Source organism: Doryrhamphus excisus, chromosome 22 (genome assembly GCF_030265055.1).
Source record: "Doryrhamphus excisus isolate RoL2022-K1 chromosome 22, RoL_Dexc_1.0, whole genome shotgun sequence".
NCBI lineage: Eukaryota > Metazoa > Chordata > Actinopteri > Syngnathiformes > Syngnathidae > Doryrhamphus > Doryrhamphus excisus.
The window spans coordinates 10,425,120-10,441,717 of NC_080487.1; the positions used below are offsets into that span (position 1 = coordinate 10,425,120).

The following is a 16,598-nucleotide window of genomic DNA, read 5'->3' on the forward strand; positions in this document are numbered from 1 at the left end:
CAGAGCTTTTCTTCCTGACACACACACAAGTGGCCCATAAGCTTTTTTATACAGGTACACGACTGTCTTATATTTGAGATTTCTAGATTCATACAAATCATATCAATGGATGGCGCCAAGCAAAATTCTGCACTGGTGCCTCACTTCGTCCATACTAGTCTTGAAAAAAAGGAGTCATCTTACACTTGGGTCAGTAATATGTTTCAAATGTTTGAGCTCTTTACCCATTAATAATAGTAATAATAAACAATGACAGAAAAAGAAATCATACCTTTTTCTTCCAGGCATTCTCAGCATCGTGGAGCTGGCTGAAGCGATCGGCTAGCGATGTCTGGACCGTCTCAGACGGCTTGAGCTTCTTTGCCTTTTCCTTCTTCTCACCGTCACCACTGCTGAACTCTGCTAGTCTAAAAATAGAATAAAACACCAGCAAATTAATGAACATAAAATCCATCTATCATTACAAAAAATAAAAAATATCTATATAGTATATATAAAATAATAGTAATAATATCAATAGACTGGGGCTGCTAGGTTAATTGTCGACTCCAAATTGTCCATAGGTATGAATGTGAGTGTGAATGGTTGTTTGTCTATATGTGCCCTGTGATTGGCTGGCTGGCCACCAGTCCAGGGTGTACCTCGCCTCTCGCCCGAAGACAGCTGGGATAGAATCCAGCACCCCCCGCGACCCTCGTGAGGATAAGCGGTAGAAAATGAATGAATGAATTTCTGGGCTGCACGATGGTTGAGCGGTTTGCATGTTTGCCTCACAGCAAAGTGACACGAGTTCAATTCCAATTTGCATGTTCTCCCCGTGCATGCGTGGGTTTTCTCCGGGTACTCCGGTTTCCTCCCACATTCCAAAAACATGCTAGGTTAATTAGCGACTCCAAATTGTCCATAGGTATGAATGTGAGTGTGAATGGTTGTTTGTCTATATGTGCCCTGTGATTGGCTGGCCACCAGTCCAGGGTGTACCCCGGTAGAAAATGAATGAATGAATTTCTGGGCTGCACGATGGTTGAGTGGTTTGCATGTTTGCCTCACAGCAAAGAGACCCAAGTTCAATTCCACCCTCGGCCATCTCTGTGTAGAGTTTGCATGTTCTCCCCGTGCATGCATGGGTTTTCTCCGGGTACTCCGGTTTCCTCCCACATTCCAAAAACATGCTAGGTTAATTGGCGACTCCAAATTGTCCATAGGTATGAATGTGAGTGTGAATGGTTGTTTGTCTATATGAGCCCTGTGATTGGCTGTACCCTGCCTCAATTACCTTTGTCTGATAGAGGAACCCTGGCTCCCGTCTAAACTGTCCAGCTCCTCGGTGTCCTCAGACACCGTAGAGGTCACCTCCAGGCTTTCATCCGGTGAGGGACTTTGCATCTCGTCCAAACTCCCTCGGCTGCAGCTGCTACTGCTACTACGCTCGCTCCGCCGCCGCGTCGTCGTCGTCTGGATGTCAAAGCTCCCTCCGTCAGTGATATCGTCATCGTCGTCGATTTCCTCATTATTGTCCTGATCCTCCTCTTCTCCGTACACCTCCTCTTCATCATCATTATCACTTTTGGAGTGACTCAGGATGATGTTGCTTTGGCAGACCAACGTGCAGTCCTGCGTCGAACCTTCGCTTTGGTCGGATTCCACGCTTGTGGAACGGCTTTTCTTCAGGATCCCCTTGATGCCTCGCGGCCCGGAGGAGTCTTGACGCTGGAGTGAAACGGCCTGGAGCAAAGATGCAAAGATGCAAAGATGAAACTATGAAACTGACGGTAAACAAAAAGAGACACCAACCGTGAGTTGGTTACCTCAGAGACGTGGAAGCGTGACGCATAAAAAGACTAAGTAATACAGTAAACATCGGATATATCGGACTTGGATATATCGGAAATTCGCTCACAACGGACAGATAAAAAAGAACCGATTTTTCTGTAATGCATTTCCAATAAAAATTCATTGCATATATCGGATTTTTTATAACGGATTTCGCCTATTTCGGACAAAATCTCCAGTCCCGTTCCAATGCATTTCCATTAAATTTCCCTCGCATATATCGGATCGCTCCGATTCGCCGAATCGTGACAGGCCGCTATACGACGTCATTTGCAGCGTTTGCAGCGTTGCCTGCGCGTCCAGGTACATTGGAAACATAGTCAAGGAAGTGCCTTTTTATACCGGACATTTTCCGGTATACGCATATAACGGATTTCGCTTATATCGGACAAAACCAGTGGGAACAATTGAATTTTGAAACAATTGAGGTTTACTGTATGTGAGAACTAGTTGTTCTGTCAATAACTTTACAATAACCAAAAACATGTGTCACGTTTGCAATACAGAAGCCTGCTGCAAAAAAAAAAAAAAAACACGCCATTCAATTCCCCTTTTCACATGCATTGTATTCACTGTCAAAAATATGTTTGCGTGTTGTAAACGACATGCCGCCAGGAGCCATGCTGCTGGTGGGTGAAAGGTCATAAAGGAGTGCTGATGTCGGAGATGATAAGATGTCGAGGCTTGGGTGTAAAAGTTCAAAGCCGAGCGGGTGGTCTTGCTAAATGAAAACCATCAGTGCATTGTGTGTTAAAAGCTACAGCTAAAGCTAGGAGACCCGAGTTCAATTCCAATCTCTGTGTGGAGTTTGCATGTTCTCCCCGTGCATGCGTGGATTTTCTCCGGGTACTCCGGTTTCCTCCCACATTCCAAAAACATGCTAGGTTAATTGGCGACTCCAAATTGTCCATAGGTATGAATGCGAGTGTGAATGGTTGTTTGTCTATATGTGCCCTGTGATTGGCTGGCCACCAGTCCGGGGTGTTGGGTGTTAAGTTGCTATGTGATGAATTTAGTGCTGTTGGTAGTGACGACATCATAACATGTCACTGTACACTGGTATATTTGCACATTTGCCACCTAAACCTCACAGCTAGGAGACCCGAGTTCAATTCCAACCTCGGCCATCTCTGTGTGGAGTTTACGTGTTCTCCCCGTGCATGCGTGGGTGGGTTTTCTCCAGTTTCCTCCCACATTCCAAAAACATGCTAGGTTAATTGACGACTCCAAATTGTCCATAGGTATGAATGTGAGTGTGAATGGTTGTTTGTCTATATGTGCCCTGTGATTGGCTGGCCACCAGTCCGGGGTGTTAAGTTGCTATGTGATGAATTTAGTGCTGTTGGTAGTGACGACATTATAACATGTCACTGTACACTAGTATATTTGTACATTTGCCACCTAAACCTCACAGCTAGGAGACCCGAGTTCAATTCCACCCTCGGCCATCTCTGTGTGGAGTTTGCATGTTCTCCCCAAGCATATGTGGGCGGTTTCCTCCCACATTCCAAAAACATGCTAGGTTAGTTAGCGACTCCAAATTGTCCATAGGTATGAATGTGAGTGTGAATGGTTGTTTGTCTATATGTGCCCTGTGATTGGCTGGCCACCAGCCTCTTGCCCGAAGACAGCTGGGATAGGCTCCAGCATGCCTGCGACCCTCGTGAGAATAAGCGGTAGAAAATGAATAAATTTTCAGTTATTGTGTGATTAATTAATTAAATAACTAACCATCCCAGGCTTTATTTTAAGTGAGGGGAATGATAGTTATTGCTCTATAGACACATACTGTATTACTGTTTAAACATAATTAAAAAGCCACTTTTACATAGCAGGGGACCTCGAAAACATGACATCACGATATAAGTATCCAATGACGCTGGATTTGAAGAACGCTTGCCTCTTTCCAAACGACATATCAGCCCTATAAATTACACTACAAGCATCAATCAAGTCAGCCAATTAAAAGACACCGAGGGGCTGAGGTCTCCGTGATTAAAACCATGTGACCGTTATCGCCGACACACCGACAAACTTGATGACATCTTCAGCAAAACTAACCTTTATTTCTTCCAGAGCGTCGTCACGTTCATGTTGCTCCTTCGCCGAAGACTCATTTGTAGCGTCTGCCATTTCTTTGCTGCTGAGAAATTACATACGAAAAAACGTTGGTGACACCATGGGAAAACTTAACCCCCCCCCCATCTTTTATCGTTGCATCTGTTATGTGTTATTAAGGCTTCCTTCAGCTTGAGGCTCTGACTTGCTTCCCTAATGAATCACTCATTGTAATTGGAAGTAATCAATGTCAGGGTAAGGACCAGTAGAACTGTAAGCAGACTTAATGAGGACTAAAACACCAGGAAAAAAAAAACTGGCAAAGCTTTGAAAGTCATAAAAGAAAAATATTATATTGTGTCAGGAATCTTTACATTTAAACTGGACAGAAAGATTGAATTACACAACCCCTAATTTGCCTAGAAACACACACACACACACACGAGAAAGGTTGCAGTGCTTTCAATCTGTTTTGGATCACCATGGTGATCACTTGACGGTGAGACTTTGCAACAGCGTGTAAAGTAATGTTGCGCAAGAGATGCTCAAAGAGTAGCCTGAGGCTTGTTTTATACATCTAAGATAGAGACCTCCACCAAGTGTATAGTACCCCCATATTGCGCTTGCCCTTTGCACCGGGGTGCAAAAAAACAGCATAAAGGCTTAAAAATAGTTGAGTAAAAAATAGTGAAAAATGGTAGAGTAAAAAATAGTAGCAAATAGTAGCAGGAACCAAAAAAAAATGCTTTGTTGCCCATTTTAATTAATTTAATTTTATTTTTAAATTAATTTTATTTTTTATTTTATTTTAATTTATTCCATATTTATTTATTTATTCAAGAAACACGGGAAAAACAGCATAAAGGTATAAAAATAGTAGAGTAAAAAATAGTGAAAAATGGTAGAGTAAAAAATAGTAGCAAATCGTAGCAGGAACCAAAAAAAATGCTTTGTTGGCCATTTTAATTAATTTAATTTTATTTTTAAATTAATTTTATTTTTTATTTTATTTTAATTTATTCCATATTTATTTATTTATTCAAGAAACACGGGAAAAACAGCATAAAGGTATAAAAATAGTAGAGTAAAAAATAGTGAAAAATGGTAGAGTAAAAAATAGTAGCAAATCGTAGCAGGAACCAAAAAAAATGCTTTGTTGCCCATTTTAATTAATTTTATTTTATTTTTAAATTAATTTTATTTTTGTATTTTATTTTAATTTATTCCATATTTATTTATTTATTCAAGAAACACGGGAAAAACAGCATAAAGGTATAAAAATAGTAGAGTAAAAAATAGTAAAAATAGTAGCCAATAGTAGCAATAGCAAAAAAAAAAAATTGCTTTGTCGCCTACAACTCATACAACTGACATATACTGCATTTTCTGGACTATAAGTCGCTCCGGAGTATAAGTTGCATTTTTTATTAAATTTCCGACAAATCCTCAAAATTTCATTAAAATCCATACAGAACTTTTGGAATTATTTCAACACAAACAAACAAAAACATAACCGCCATACTGCGCTTGCCCGGGGAGCTTTGGCGAAGGCAACAAGAAACGGAAAAAACAGCATAAAGGCATAAAAATAAGTAGGAGTAAAAATAGTAAAAAAATAGTAGCAAATAGTAGCAGTAGCAAAAAAAATTGCTTTGTCGCCTACAACTCATACAACTGACATATACCGTATTTTCTGGACTATAAGTCGCTCCGGAGTATAAGTCACACAAGGCCAAAAATGCTTCATTAAATAGAAAAAAACATACATACGTCGCATTTTTTGCAGGTAATTTATTTTAACTACTTGACCAAAACAGACATTACGTCATCTTTTAAATCACCATGGTGATCACTTGTGTGATCACGGTGAGACTTTGCAAGAGCGTGTAAAGTAATGTTGCGCAAGAGACGCTCAAAGAGTAGCCTGAGGCTTGTTTTATACATCTAAGCTAGAGACCTCCACCAAGTGTTATAGTACCCCCATATTGTGAGTCACACCAAATAATAATAATAATAATAATAATTTGGAGCACATGTTGTTAAGAATCCTTTAGTTTCTGGATCCCGATTGTGATCCGGATCACCCCCAAAATTGTATCGGCTTTTCCATATTAAATTTCCGACAAATCCTAAAAATTTCATTAAAATCCATTCAGAACTTTTGGAGTTATTTCCAACACAAACAAACAAAAACATAACCTCCATGCTGCAATTGCCCGTTGTGCCAGGGTGCTTTGGCGAAGGGAACAAGAAACACGGGAAAAACAGCATAAAAACATGAAAATAGTACAGTAAAAAATAGTAAAAATAGTAGAATAAAAAATAGTAAAAATAGTAAAAAAATAGTAGCAAATAGTAGCAGTAGCAAAAAAAATTTGCTTTGTTGCCTACAACTCATACAACTGACATATACCGTATTTTCTGGACTATAAGTCGCTCCGGAGTATAAGTCGCATTTTTTATTAAAATTTCTGACAAATCCTAAAAATTTCATTAAAATCCATTCAGAATTTTTGGAGTTATTTCCAACACAAACAAACAAAAACATAACCGCTATGCTGTGCTTGCCCTTTGCACCAGGGCGCTTTGGCGAAGGGAACAACAAACTAAAAATACTAAAAATAGTAAAAAAAAAAATAGTAAAAAAAAAAAATAGTACAGTAAAATAGTAAAAAAAAAAAAAAGTACCAACTAGTAGCAGTAGCAAAAAAAACATTTTTTTGCTAATGTGGGTTTCCTCCCACATTCCAAAAACATGCTAGGTTAATTAGCGACTCCAAATTGTCCATAGGTATGAATGTGAGTGTGAATGGTTGTTTGTCTATATGTGCCCTGTGATTGGCTGGCTGGCCACCAGTCCAGGGTGTACCCTGCCTCTTGCTGGAAGACAGCTGGGATAGGCTCCAGCACCCCCTGCGACCCTCATAGGAAAAGCGAAAATGAATGAATGAATGAAAGTCGCTTTGGAGTATAAGTTGCAGGAACAGCCAACCTATGACTTATAGTCCAGAAAATAAGTTCTTAGCATGGTCAACGCATCCTTTGATTTTTGATTTTTTTGGGGGGAGGAAAACATATGGACACCACAACATGACTAAAAGGTACGTTTACATATTTATCTGTTCCCTTAGCAATATGCAAACAAATACCACACTGATTTCCATGAAGAGTGTTCACTGCGAGGCTAGTGAACCACTTCTTTTATTTTAGCTGTTTAGCATTGATTTATCTTTAGATGGACCTAAAAACACACATATCCTGCCTCACACACCACAACAATAAATAAAAAAAAAAACTGTATGGTAAAATTAAAGGTGATGATATATCATGATTTGTATGTGCTTCAGGCTTGGCGGAGGTCCATGCTCACTGGTTATCTTCGCTAGACGGTACTTTTCATGGCCTGGAGTGACCTCACTTATCTGTTTACCCTGCAGGGTTGTGTGCCAGTCGGTTTCAAAGTGAGTCACTTGTACTCCAAATTATATATAGCAGCGTAAAAAAATAATAATAAAATATTACATTGTAAAATATATTAAAAATAATTTAATTATATTTCATTTAATTATAATTTTAAAACAATTAAATATTAAACATTAAACATTAAATACTAAATATTGATATAAAATATTTTCAAGAATGTTACAGTATTTTTTGGTTATATTTTAAAATAATTTTAAAATGTAAATTTTATATTAAATATTAAATTAGTAGCATTAAATATTAAGTGTTAAGTATTAAATATTAAGTGTTAAGTAAATAAAATAATAAAATATTAAATTTTAAAATATATATAAAATTATTTTAATTATATTTAATTTAATTATAATTTTAAAATATATATTAAATATTTTCAAGAATGTTACAGTATTTGTTGGTTGTATTTTAAAATAGTTTAAAAATATAAATTTAATAGTAAATATTAAAATAGTAGTATTAAATATTAAGTGTTAAGTATTAAATATTAAATAATAAGTATTAAGTATTAAATATGAAATATTTTCAAGAATGTTACAGTATTTGTTGGTTATATTTAAAAATAATTTTAAAATATAAATTTAATATTAAATATTAAGTGTTAAGTATTAAATATTAAGTGTTAAGTAAATAAAATAATAAAATATTAAATTTTAATATATAAAAATATTGTAATTATATTTAATGTAATTATAATTTAAAATAATTTAAAAATATATATTAAATATAAAATATTTTCAAGAATGTTACAGTATTTGTTGGTTATATTTTAAAATTATTTTAAAATATAAATTTAATATTAAATATTAAAATAGTAGTATTAAATATTGAGTGTTAAGTAAAAAATAATAAAATATTAAATTTTAAAATGTATAAAAAATATTTTAATTATATTTAATTTAATTATAATTTTAAAATAATTTAAAAATATATATTAAATATTGAATATTAAATATTTTCAAGAATGTTACAGTATTTGTTGGTTATATTTTTAAATAATTTTAAAATATAAATTTAATATTAAACATTAAAATAGTAGTATTAAATATTAAGTGTTAAGTATTAAATATTAAATAATAAGTATTAAATATTAAATATTTTCAAGAATGTTACAGTATTTGTTGGTTATATTTATTTATATTTATTTATATTTTAAAATAATTTTAAAATATAAATTTAACATTAAATATTAAAATATTACATCTTTTCAAGAATGTTACAGTATTTATTGGATGATGAACCACAGAGGCAGCACTCATGCAGCCCTAGACTAAGTCGCTACCACCAAACATGCTTGAATGAATCCTTGTTATGATCACATGATCATATAAGCAGACACATTCCTTACACAGAACAAACTACATGACTTTAAATGAATATTTTCTTTAAAAAACTAAATATTTAATAGTTTGACTGAGCAGGGATTAAAAATTTTATTTACCTTGCAGGAGCGTCCTCCTCATTACCGCCGATCGGCCGGGGGTTTACTCTGTCCTCCCGATCCTTCATTACGACACAAAAACATCCTGTTAGTGGCGTCAACTTCCAAATAAGCAGCAACAGTTTTTCACACCAGCTGTTCTAATAAAGCATATCTTTGACAACGAGGCCCCGCCCTCTTCACTTGGATTGATCAGAGTTCAAAAAGCGTTTGGTCAGACGGAGAGATTGTGAATCATGAGTCCCACCCTGAGTACATACTGTAAAACTAATAGAAGGAAAGATAAGTGTGATGTAATTGTCTCTCAACTGACTCGTAGTATAGTTTAGCTAATGTCCAGATGTTATCGGCATGGAACATTTTACCTGCAAAAGGAGGCTCTGATTCCAAAGTGAGAATTTTATCCAGGATATGTTCATTCATTCATTCATTTTCTACCGCTTTTCCTCATGAGGGTCGCGGGGGTTGCTGGAGCCTATGCCAGCTGTCTTCGGGCGTAAGGCGGGGTACACCCTGGACTGGTCGCCAGCCAATCACAGGGCACATATAGACAAACAACCATTCACACTCACATTCATACCTATGGACAATTTGGAGTCGCTAATTAACCTAGCATGTTTTTGGAATGTGGGAGGAAACCGGAGTACCCGGAGAAAACCCACGCATGCACGGGGAGAACATGCAAACTCCACACAGAGGAGTGGGATTGAACCCTGATTCCTAGCTGTGAGGTCTGCGCGCTAACCCCTAGACCACCGTGCCGCTCCAGGAAATGTCAAATATTAATAATATTATAATAATAATAATATTTGGTGTTAGTCTTTCAGACACGCTCCGGCTTTTATCCACCCCCCCCACGTCCCCCACTCCCTCAGTGTGGTCCCATTCCATCATGTCACGCCATGACATCACTTGACCACTGGTCTGATCCTGTAACCTGTACAATGTGATCTAAACAATGAAAAACAGGAGTGTAAAAGTAACTATAGGGGTGTTATTTCATGTCTACGGGACTCTAATAACGTTAAACCTATTTAGAAAGCCATAGACAGATTTTCTATGCTCCTTTTTCTATGCTAATTTTCGACCGCTTATCCTCACGAGGGTCGCAGGGGGTGCTGGAGCCTATCCCAGCTGTCTTCGGGCGAGAGCCAATCACAGCCAATCACAGGGCACATATAGACAAACAACCATTCACACTCACATTCATACCTATGGACAATTTGGAGTCGCTAATTAACCTAGCATGTTTTTGGAATGTGGGAGGAAACCGGAGAAAACCCACGCATGCACGGGGAGAACATGTGAACCCCTCACAGGAGTGGAATCGAACTCAGGTCTCCGGGCTGTGTGGCCTGCGTGCTAACCACTCGACCACTACCAGCTACAAATACCATATTAAAAACAATAAATACAGCACCGGGGCTGCACGGTGATCGAGTGGTTAGCGCGCAGACCTCACTGCTAGGAGACAAGGGTTCAATTCCCCTCTCGGCCATCTCTGTGTGGAGTTTGCATGTTCTCCCCGTGCATGCGTGGGTTTTCTCCGGGTACTCCGGTTTCCTCCCACATTCCAAAAACATGCTAGGTTAATTAGCGACTCCAAATTGTCCATAGGTATGAATGTGAGTGTGAATGGTTGTTTGTCTATATGTGCCCTGTGATTGGCTGGCTGGCCACCAGTCCAGGGTGTACCCCGCCTCTCGCCTGAAGACAGCTGGGATAGGCTCCAGCACCCCCTGCGATGAATGAACTACAGCACCAACATAACCAACAAATTCCTTGTGTAGACTCATGACATCGATTGCGCTTTGCATTAAGATGATAATTAACGTCATAATTAATTAAATAACATTGCTTGGGATTGCTAAGTAACTAATTTGTGTGATTTCACAAGTAAAGTGTAATGTAATAAATTATTTGTGTGTACTCCCAATGAACACAATCCCGTCCCCCTAGTTTAAACCATGGGAACTGATTATGATTCACCAAGCAATGTGTGAGGTCCGGCTTCTGCACTACATCACTCACATGCACTCAAACAATGCTCCATAATTAAAACCCAATAGCACATAAAACTGCCAAGTTCACTCACAATTCCAAAACATGACGCTAAACAAAGAAAACCAATTATTTCCAACAGTGTAAGATGAATTATTATCACTGCCGAGTTGATTTCCTGCAGGGCTTTTCCATTGTGAACATGCAATTCCAATGTGGGATACAGCTATCCTGCACCTGGATGCATAAACATCCATGAAGTAGGAAGGGGGAAAAAAAACATATCCAGCAATAAAGTATGCATTTAATGTAAAAGGTGTGAGATTTCGGTCTTTTCTCAGGCTGATGGGGTTTCAGGATTCATGCTGGATGTAAATAGCTACGCTAGCTTTGCCCTTCGCTAGACTAGGAGCAGTGCCAAGCTTGGCCGAGTGAAGCCAGATGGCAGTAAAACACAAAACTGCTGGGAAAACTGTCTCACACAAAAAGACGTTGTCGTAATACTCATCCATCCTTTATTGTGACCTACATCTCTTCTTCTATTCTTTCACCTGGAAGATCTGGAATTGGAAACTTTTCACCATACCGACTAATAAAGAATTGGATTTAGGGAATGACGTACTCTTGATACGGACACCAATTCATATTTTTTTTTACAATAGCAACCACTGCTTTTATGACACAAAAATATTAACTATTAATTTCACATATAGACAAACAACCATTCACACTCACATTCATACCTATGGACGATTTGGAGTCGCTAATTAACCTAGCATGTTTTTGGAATGTGGGAGGAAACCGGAGTACCCGGAGAAGACCTGCAGTGGGGAATCAAACTCAGGTCTCCAGACTGTGTGGCCAATTCTGATTCATTGACAATTTGGAGTAGCTAATTAACCTAAGAAACTTTCATAAGCATGTATGCCAATTTCAGTGTATATAAATAACAGTAGATTGTATCCTTACTTTATAGCAGGGGTCTCAAACACGCGGCCCGCGGGCAAAATGTGGCCCGCAGGACACTACTTTGAGGCCCCCGCCTTGATATGAAAGTTTAATGTTAGTGCGGCCTGCGCAAGTTTGATATGGATGCTGTATGGTATCATGTACCCAGAAAAAATTATTACGTTTGATTAATGTTCATGTTAAAGGTTAAAGAACTGTTAATAGTTATCCTCCCTATCAGTGTGGAAGTGGTAAGTTTTTGGCTATTTAAGGTTAAAGGAAATAACTTGAAGGCTACCGTTTAGGTCGCTAGCTCTCTAGTTTGCGAGTTAGCATGTGTCTCAAGACCCTGCAGTTGCGCAATATGTTGTAAGTAAAAAGAGTATAAATGTGACTATAGTCGTGTTTTGTCATGTCTACAGGGCTCTAATAATGCTTTGTTCATATTAATCTGAAAAAAATCATTTGTCTACCCACCAACTATATGTGGTTTCTTAGGTTTTTATTATTTGCCGTTTTATTATTATTATTATTATTATATTTATTTATTACTGATTGATTGATTTTCTTTACTCTTGATTTGTTTTATTTTTCATCTTATTTTGTGTAGAAAACTAAAAATTTAGATATTTGAGAACAGTGGAATGTTTTATCAGAACTTTTATTGTAATTGTTGGTTACTGTTTATTGTAACCACTTCCACACGGATAGGGAGGATAACTATTAACAGTTATTTAACCTTTAACATGAACATTAATCAAACGTAATAATTTTTTCTGGGTACATGATACCATACAGCATCCATATCAAACTTGCGCGGGCCGCGCTAACATTAAACTTTCATATCAAGACGGGGGCCTCAAACTAGTGTCCTGTGGGCCACATTTGGCCCACGGGCCGCGTGTTTGAGACCCCTGAGCTAGTGCAATGTGTGTACATAATAGCCATAATAACACATTCTTAACAAGGATGAATGAAAAATGCGCTACCTTTAAGAGAGACATCTTGGAAGTGTAAGTCCTTGCATCTGAAGTCTTCTGGTCAACTGAAAGAGACACAGCAACACTATTATTTGAAGGCTATTCTTAAAGGGACGTATCTGCTTAGCGATGCATTTGGCACACACTGTGGGTGGCTTGGGAGACGCTCGGGCCAAACATGGTCAACCGAGCGCTGGGTTTTTGTAAATAGAGGATGCTTCTGCCAAAAACAGACTCAATGGTTAATTAATAGGGATGCTTACAAGGTATCAAACTGGGCTCGGGGACTTAATGACACAAAACAGCTTTGGGAAGATGTTGCAAAAGATTCCTAAAAACAGCAAAGAACGTCTGTTATATACAGTAGATCCTTAAAAACATCACTACTACAATATATATTTTACAATACTTTTTGCATCAGATTCCTAAAAACAGCAAAAAAACGTCTGTTGTATAAAAGCAGTAGATCCTTAAAAACATCACTACTACAATATCTATTTTACAATACTTTTTGCATCAGATTCCTAAAAACAGCAACGGACGTCTGTTATATACAAGAAGTAGATAATTAAAAACATCACTACTACAATATCTATTTTACAATACTTTTTGCATCAGGTTCCTAAAAACAGCAAAAAACGTCTGTTATATACAAGCAGTAGATCCTTAAAAACATCACTACTACAATATCTATTTTACAATACTTTTTGCATCAGATTCCTAAAAACAGCAAAAAACGTCTGTTATATACAAGCAGTAGATCCTTAAAAACATCACTACTACAATATCTATTTTACAATACTTTTTCGCATCAGATTCCTAAAAACAGCCAAGAACGTCTGTTATATACAAGCAGTAGATCCTTAAAAATATCACTACTACAATATCTATTTTACAATACTTTTTTGCATCAGATTCCTAAAAACAGCAAAGAACGCCTGTTATATACAAGCAGTAGATCCTTAAAAACATCACTACTACAATATCTATTTTACAATACTTTTTGCATCAGATTCCTAAAAACAGCAAAAAACATCTGTTATATACAAGCAGTAGATCCTTAAAAACATCACTACTACAATATCTATTTTACAATACTTTTTGCATCAGATTCCTAAAAACAGCAAAGAACGTTTGTTATATACAAGCTGTAGATCCTTAAAAACATCACTACAATATCTATTTTACAATACTTTTTGCACCAGATTCCTAAAAACAGCAAAGAACGTCTGTTATATACAAGCAGTAGATCCTTAAAAACATCACGACTACAATATCTATTTTACAAAACTTTTTGCATCAGATTCCTAAAAACAGCAAAGAACGTCTGTTGTATACAAGCAGTAGATCCTTAAAAACATCACTACTACAATATCTATTTTTCAATACTTTTTGCATCAGATTCCTAAAAACAGCAAAGAACGTCTGTTATATACAAGCAGTAGATGCTTAAAAACATCACTACTACAATATCTATTTTACAATAGTTTTTGCATCAGATTCCTAAAAACAGCAAAGAACTTCTGTTAGATACAAGCAGTAGATCCTTAAAAACATCACTACTACAATATCTATTTTATATTACTTTTTGCATCAGATTCCTAAAAACAGCAAAGAACGTCTGTTATATACAAGCAGTAGATCCTTAAAAACATCACTACTACAATATCTATTTTACAATACTTTTTCGCATCAGATTACTAAAAACAGCAAAAAACTGTTTAAGGAAATACAGCAGGAATAGGTGCAGATTCTGGAAGATCTAGAAAGCTTTCTGTGTGGGTTATTGTGTGTAGCTGCTCTATAGGAGTCCACAAGTCAATACAAAAAGCCACAAAAATTAGCACAATAGATTACTATAAATACAAAAAACTACTACTACTACTACTTTTGAAGATTGCCGGCTAGTGTTTTCATGGTAGATTAAGTAGAAGAAGTATTTTGCATCAGATTCCTCGAAACAGCAAAGTACTTCTGTTATATTGAAGATCTTTGACAAGCGTCTCTGCAGCAGAACACTCCTGTCATTTATAGGATCTATGACTTGCATTTTTTGCAGTGGGTCCTTAAAAACAGCATTTTTTTTCATGTATAAAATCTTTTTACAATCATTTTGCATCAGATTCCTAAAAACAGCAAAGCACTTTTGTTCTTAGACTAGCATTTTTGCAGAATGTCCTTAAAAACAGCAGTTTTTTTCATGTATAAAATCTTTTTACAATCATTTTGCATCAGATTCCTAAAAACAGCAAAGCACTTTTGTTCTTAGACTAGCATTTTTGCAGAAGGTCCTTAAAAACAGCAGTTTTTTTCATGTATAAAATCTTTTTACAATCATTTTGCATCAGATTCCTAAAAACAGCAAAGCACTTTTGTTCTTAGACTAGCATTTTTGCAGAATGTCCTTAAAAACAGCATTTTTTTTCATGTATAAAATCTTTTTGCAATCATTTTGCATCAGATTCCTAAAAACAGCAAAGCACTAGGCTAGCATTTTTGCTTAAAAACAGCAGGTTGCTAATGTCATATACTTGCAGAGGAACTTAAGACTACCAGTTTTGTAGTAGATTCCTAAAAATACCAGAAAACTGTGACTATTTTTAAGACTGGTGGCAAGTGTTTTGGCAGTAAATTGTGTAGAAGAGAATCAAGTCTCAATCTCTTCTCTAAATCAGAATCAGCTAAAGAAACAGATGTGTCAATCATGAAAAACAGCTACAAAAGGAAACCATTAGTGCAAATCTTACACAACAATATTTTCTTAAATCCGCCCCCTTAAATGCTGTTCTTTCACTGTAAATCTGCTTTTATCGTCCGACGCCGTGGCATTCAATTAGAACAGCCCCCTTCCAAAGAAAACCTCACCATCAAAACGTGAACTAACCAACAGTGAAATTCCACATGGTGCTGAGGTCCAATAGTTTAACATAATGCTTTCAAATTTGCCTGCTGTCCAGAGTTGATTAAGTTTTAGTGTGGATGACTGCACACAAAGCATTGCAGTGTGATGATTCCACTTTTGTTTGGCTGGTGATGTAATTTTATATCGACCATATATACACCAGCCAAAAAAAAAACTTCATTGTTGAACTTATTCCGATCTTGTTACTACTGCTTGACCCACTGCCACTAATAACAATATCCACAATATGAATCTGACACTATTGTGTTTATACACTTGATGCTACCGGCGAGTGGTCAAGTACGTGTAGACCCTAAGTACAAAAAGGCCGAAGAATGGGTTGTACGCAAGTGATGAATATGAAAAGCAGGAAACAAAAGCTGGGGCTGCACGAGTGGTTAGCGCGCAGGCCTCACAGCTAGGAAACCCGGGTTCAATTCCACCCTCGGCCATCTCTGTGTGGAGTTTGCATGTTCTCCCCGTGCATGCGTGGGTTTTCTCCGGGTACTCCGGTTTCCTCCCACATTCCAAAAACATGCTAGGTTAATTAGCAACTCCAAATTGTCCATAGGTATGAATGTGAGTGTGAATGGTTGTTTGTCTATATGTGCCCTGTGATTGGCTGGCCACCAGTCCAGGGTGTACCCTGCCCGAAGACAGCTGGGATAGGCTCCAGCACCGCTCCGTGACCCTCGTGAGGATAAGCCGTAGAAAATGAATGAATGAGCTGCAAAATGTTAATTATAAATAATATAAAATGTTATAAAATAATAAAATATAATAAATAATAGTAATATAATATAAAATAATTTTTAAATGATAAATAAATGTATTTTTTTATAGCATTTTTTTCTGTTTTTTTTATTTTTTGGTGAAAGCAAACTCTTCTACTGCTGTAAGTGCTAAATTGTCTATATGTGCCCTGTGATTGGCTGGCCACCAGTCCAGGGTGTACCCC

General features: G+C 36.9%; 1 protein-coding gene across 3 annotated transcripts in view; it reads right to left on the bottom strand.

Moving 5' to 3' along the window:
- The window catches only part of svild (supervillin d), a 75,186-nt gene that overhangs the window by 25,845 nt on the left and 32,743 nt on the right, over positions 1–16,598 (bottom strand). For 2 of the 3 annotated variants that reach the window (XM_058061511.1, XM_058061513.1), the window contains 5 exons: positions 12,748–12,803; positions 8,810–8,871; positions 3,895–3,976; positions 1,277–1,725; positions 272–407 (listed from right to left, as the gene is read on the bottom strand). In XM_058061511.1, coding sequence (XP_057917494.1) covers positions 272–407; positions 1,277–1,725; positions 3,895–3,976; positions 8,810–8,871; positions 12,748–12,803 — 785 coding nt within the window. The remainder of the gene's footprint in view (positions 1–271; positions 408–1,276; positions 1,726–3,894; positions 3,977–8,809; positions 8,872–12,747; positions 12,804–16,598) is intronic. The other variant, XM_058061514.1, reaches the window with a different exon arrangement.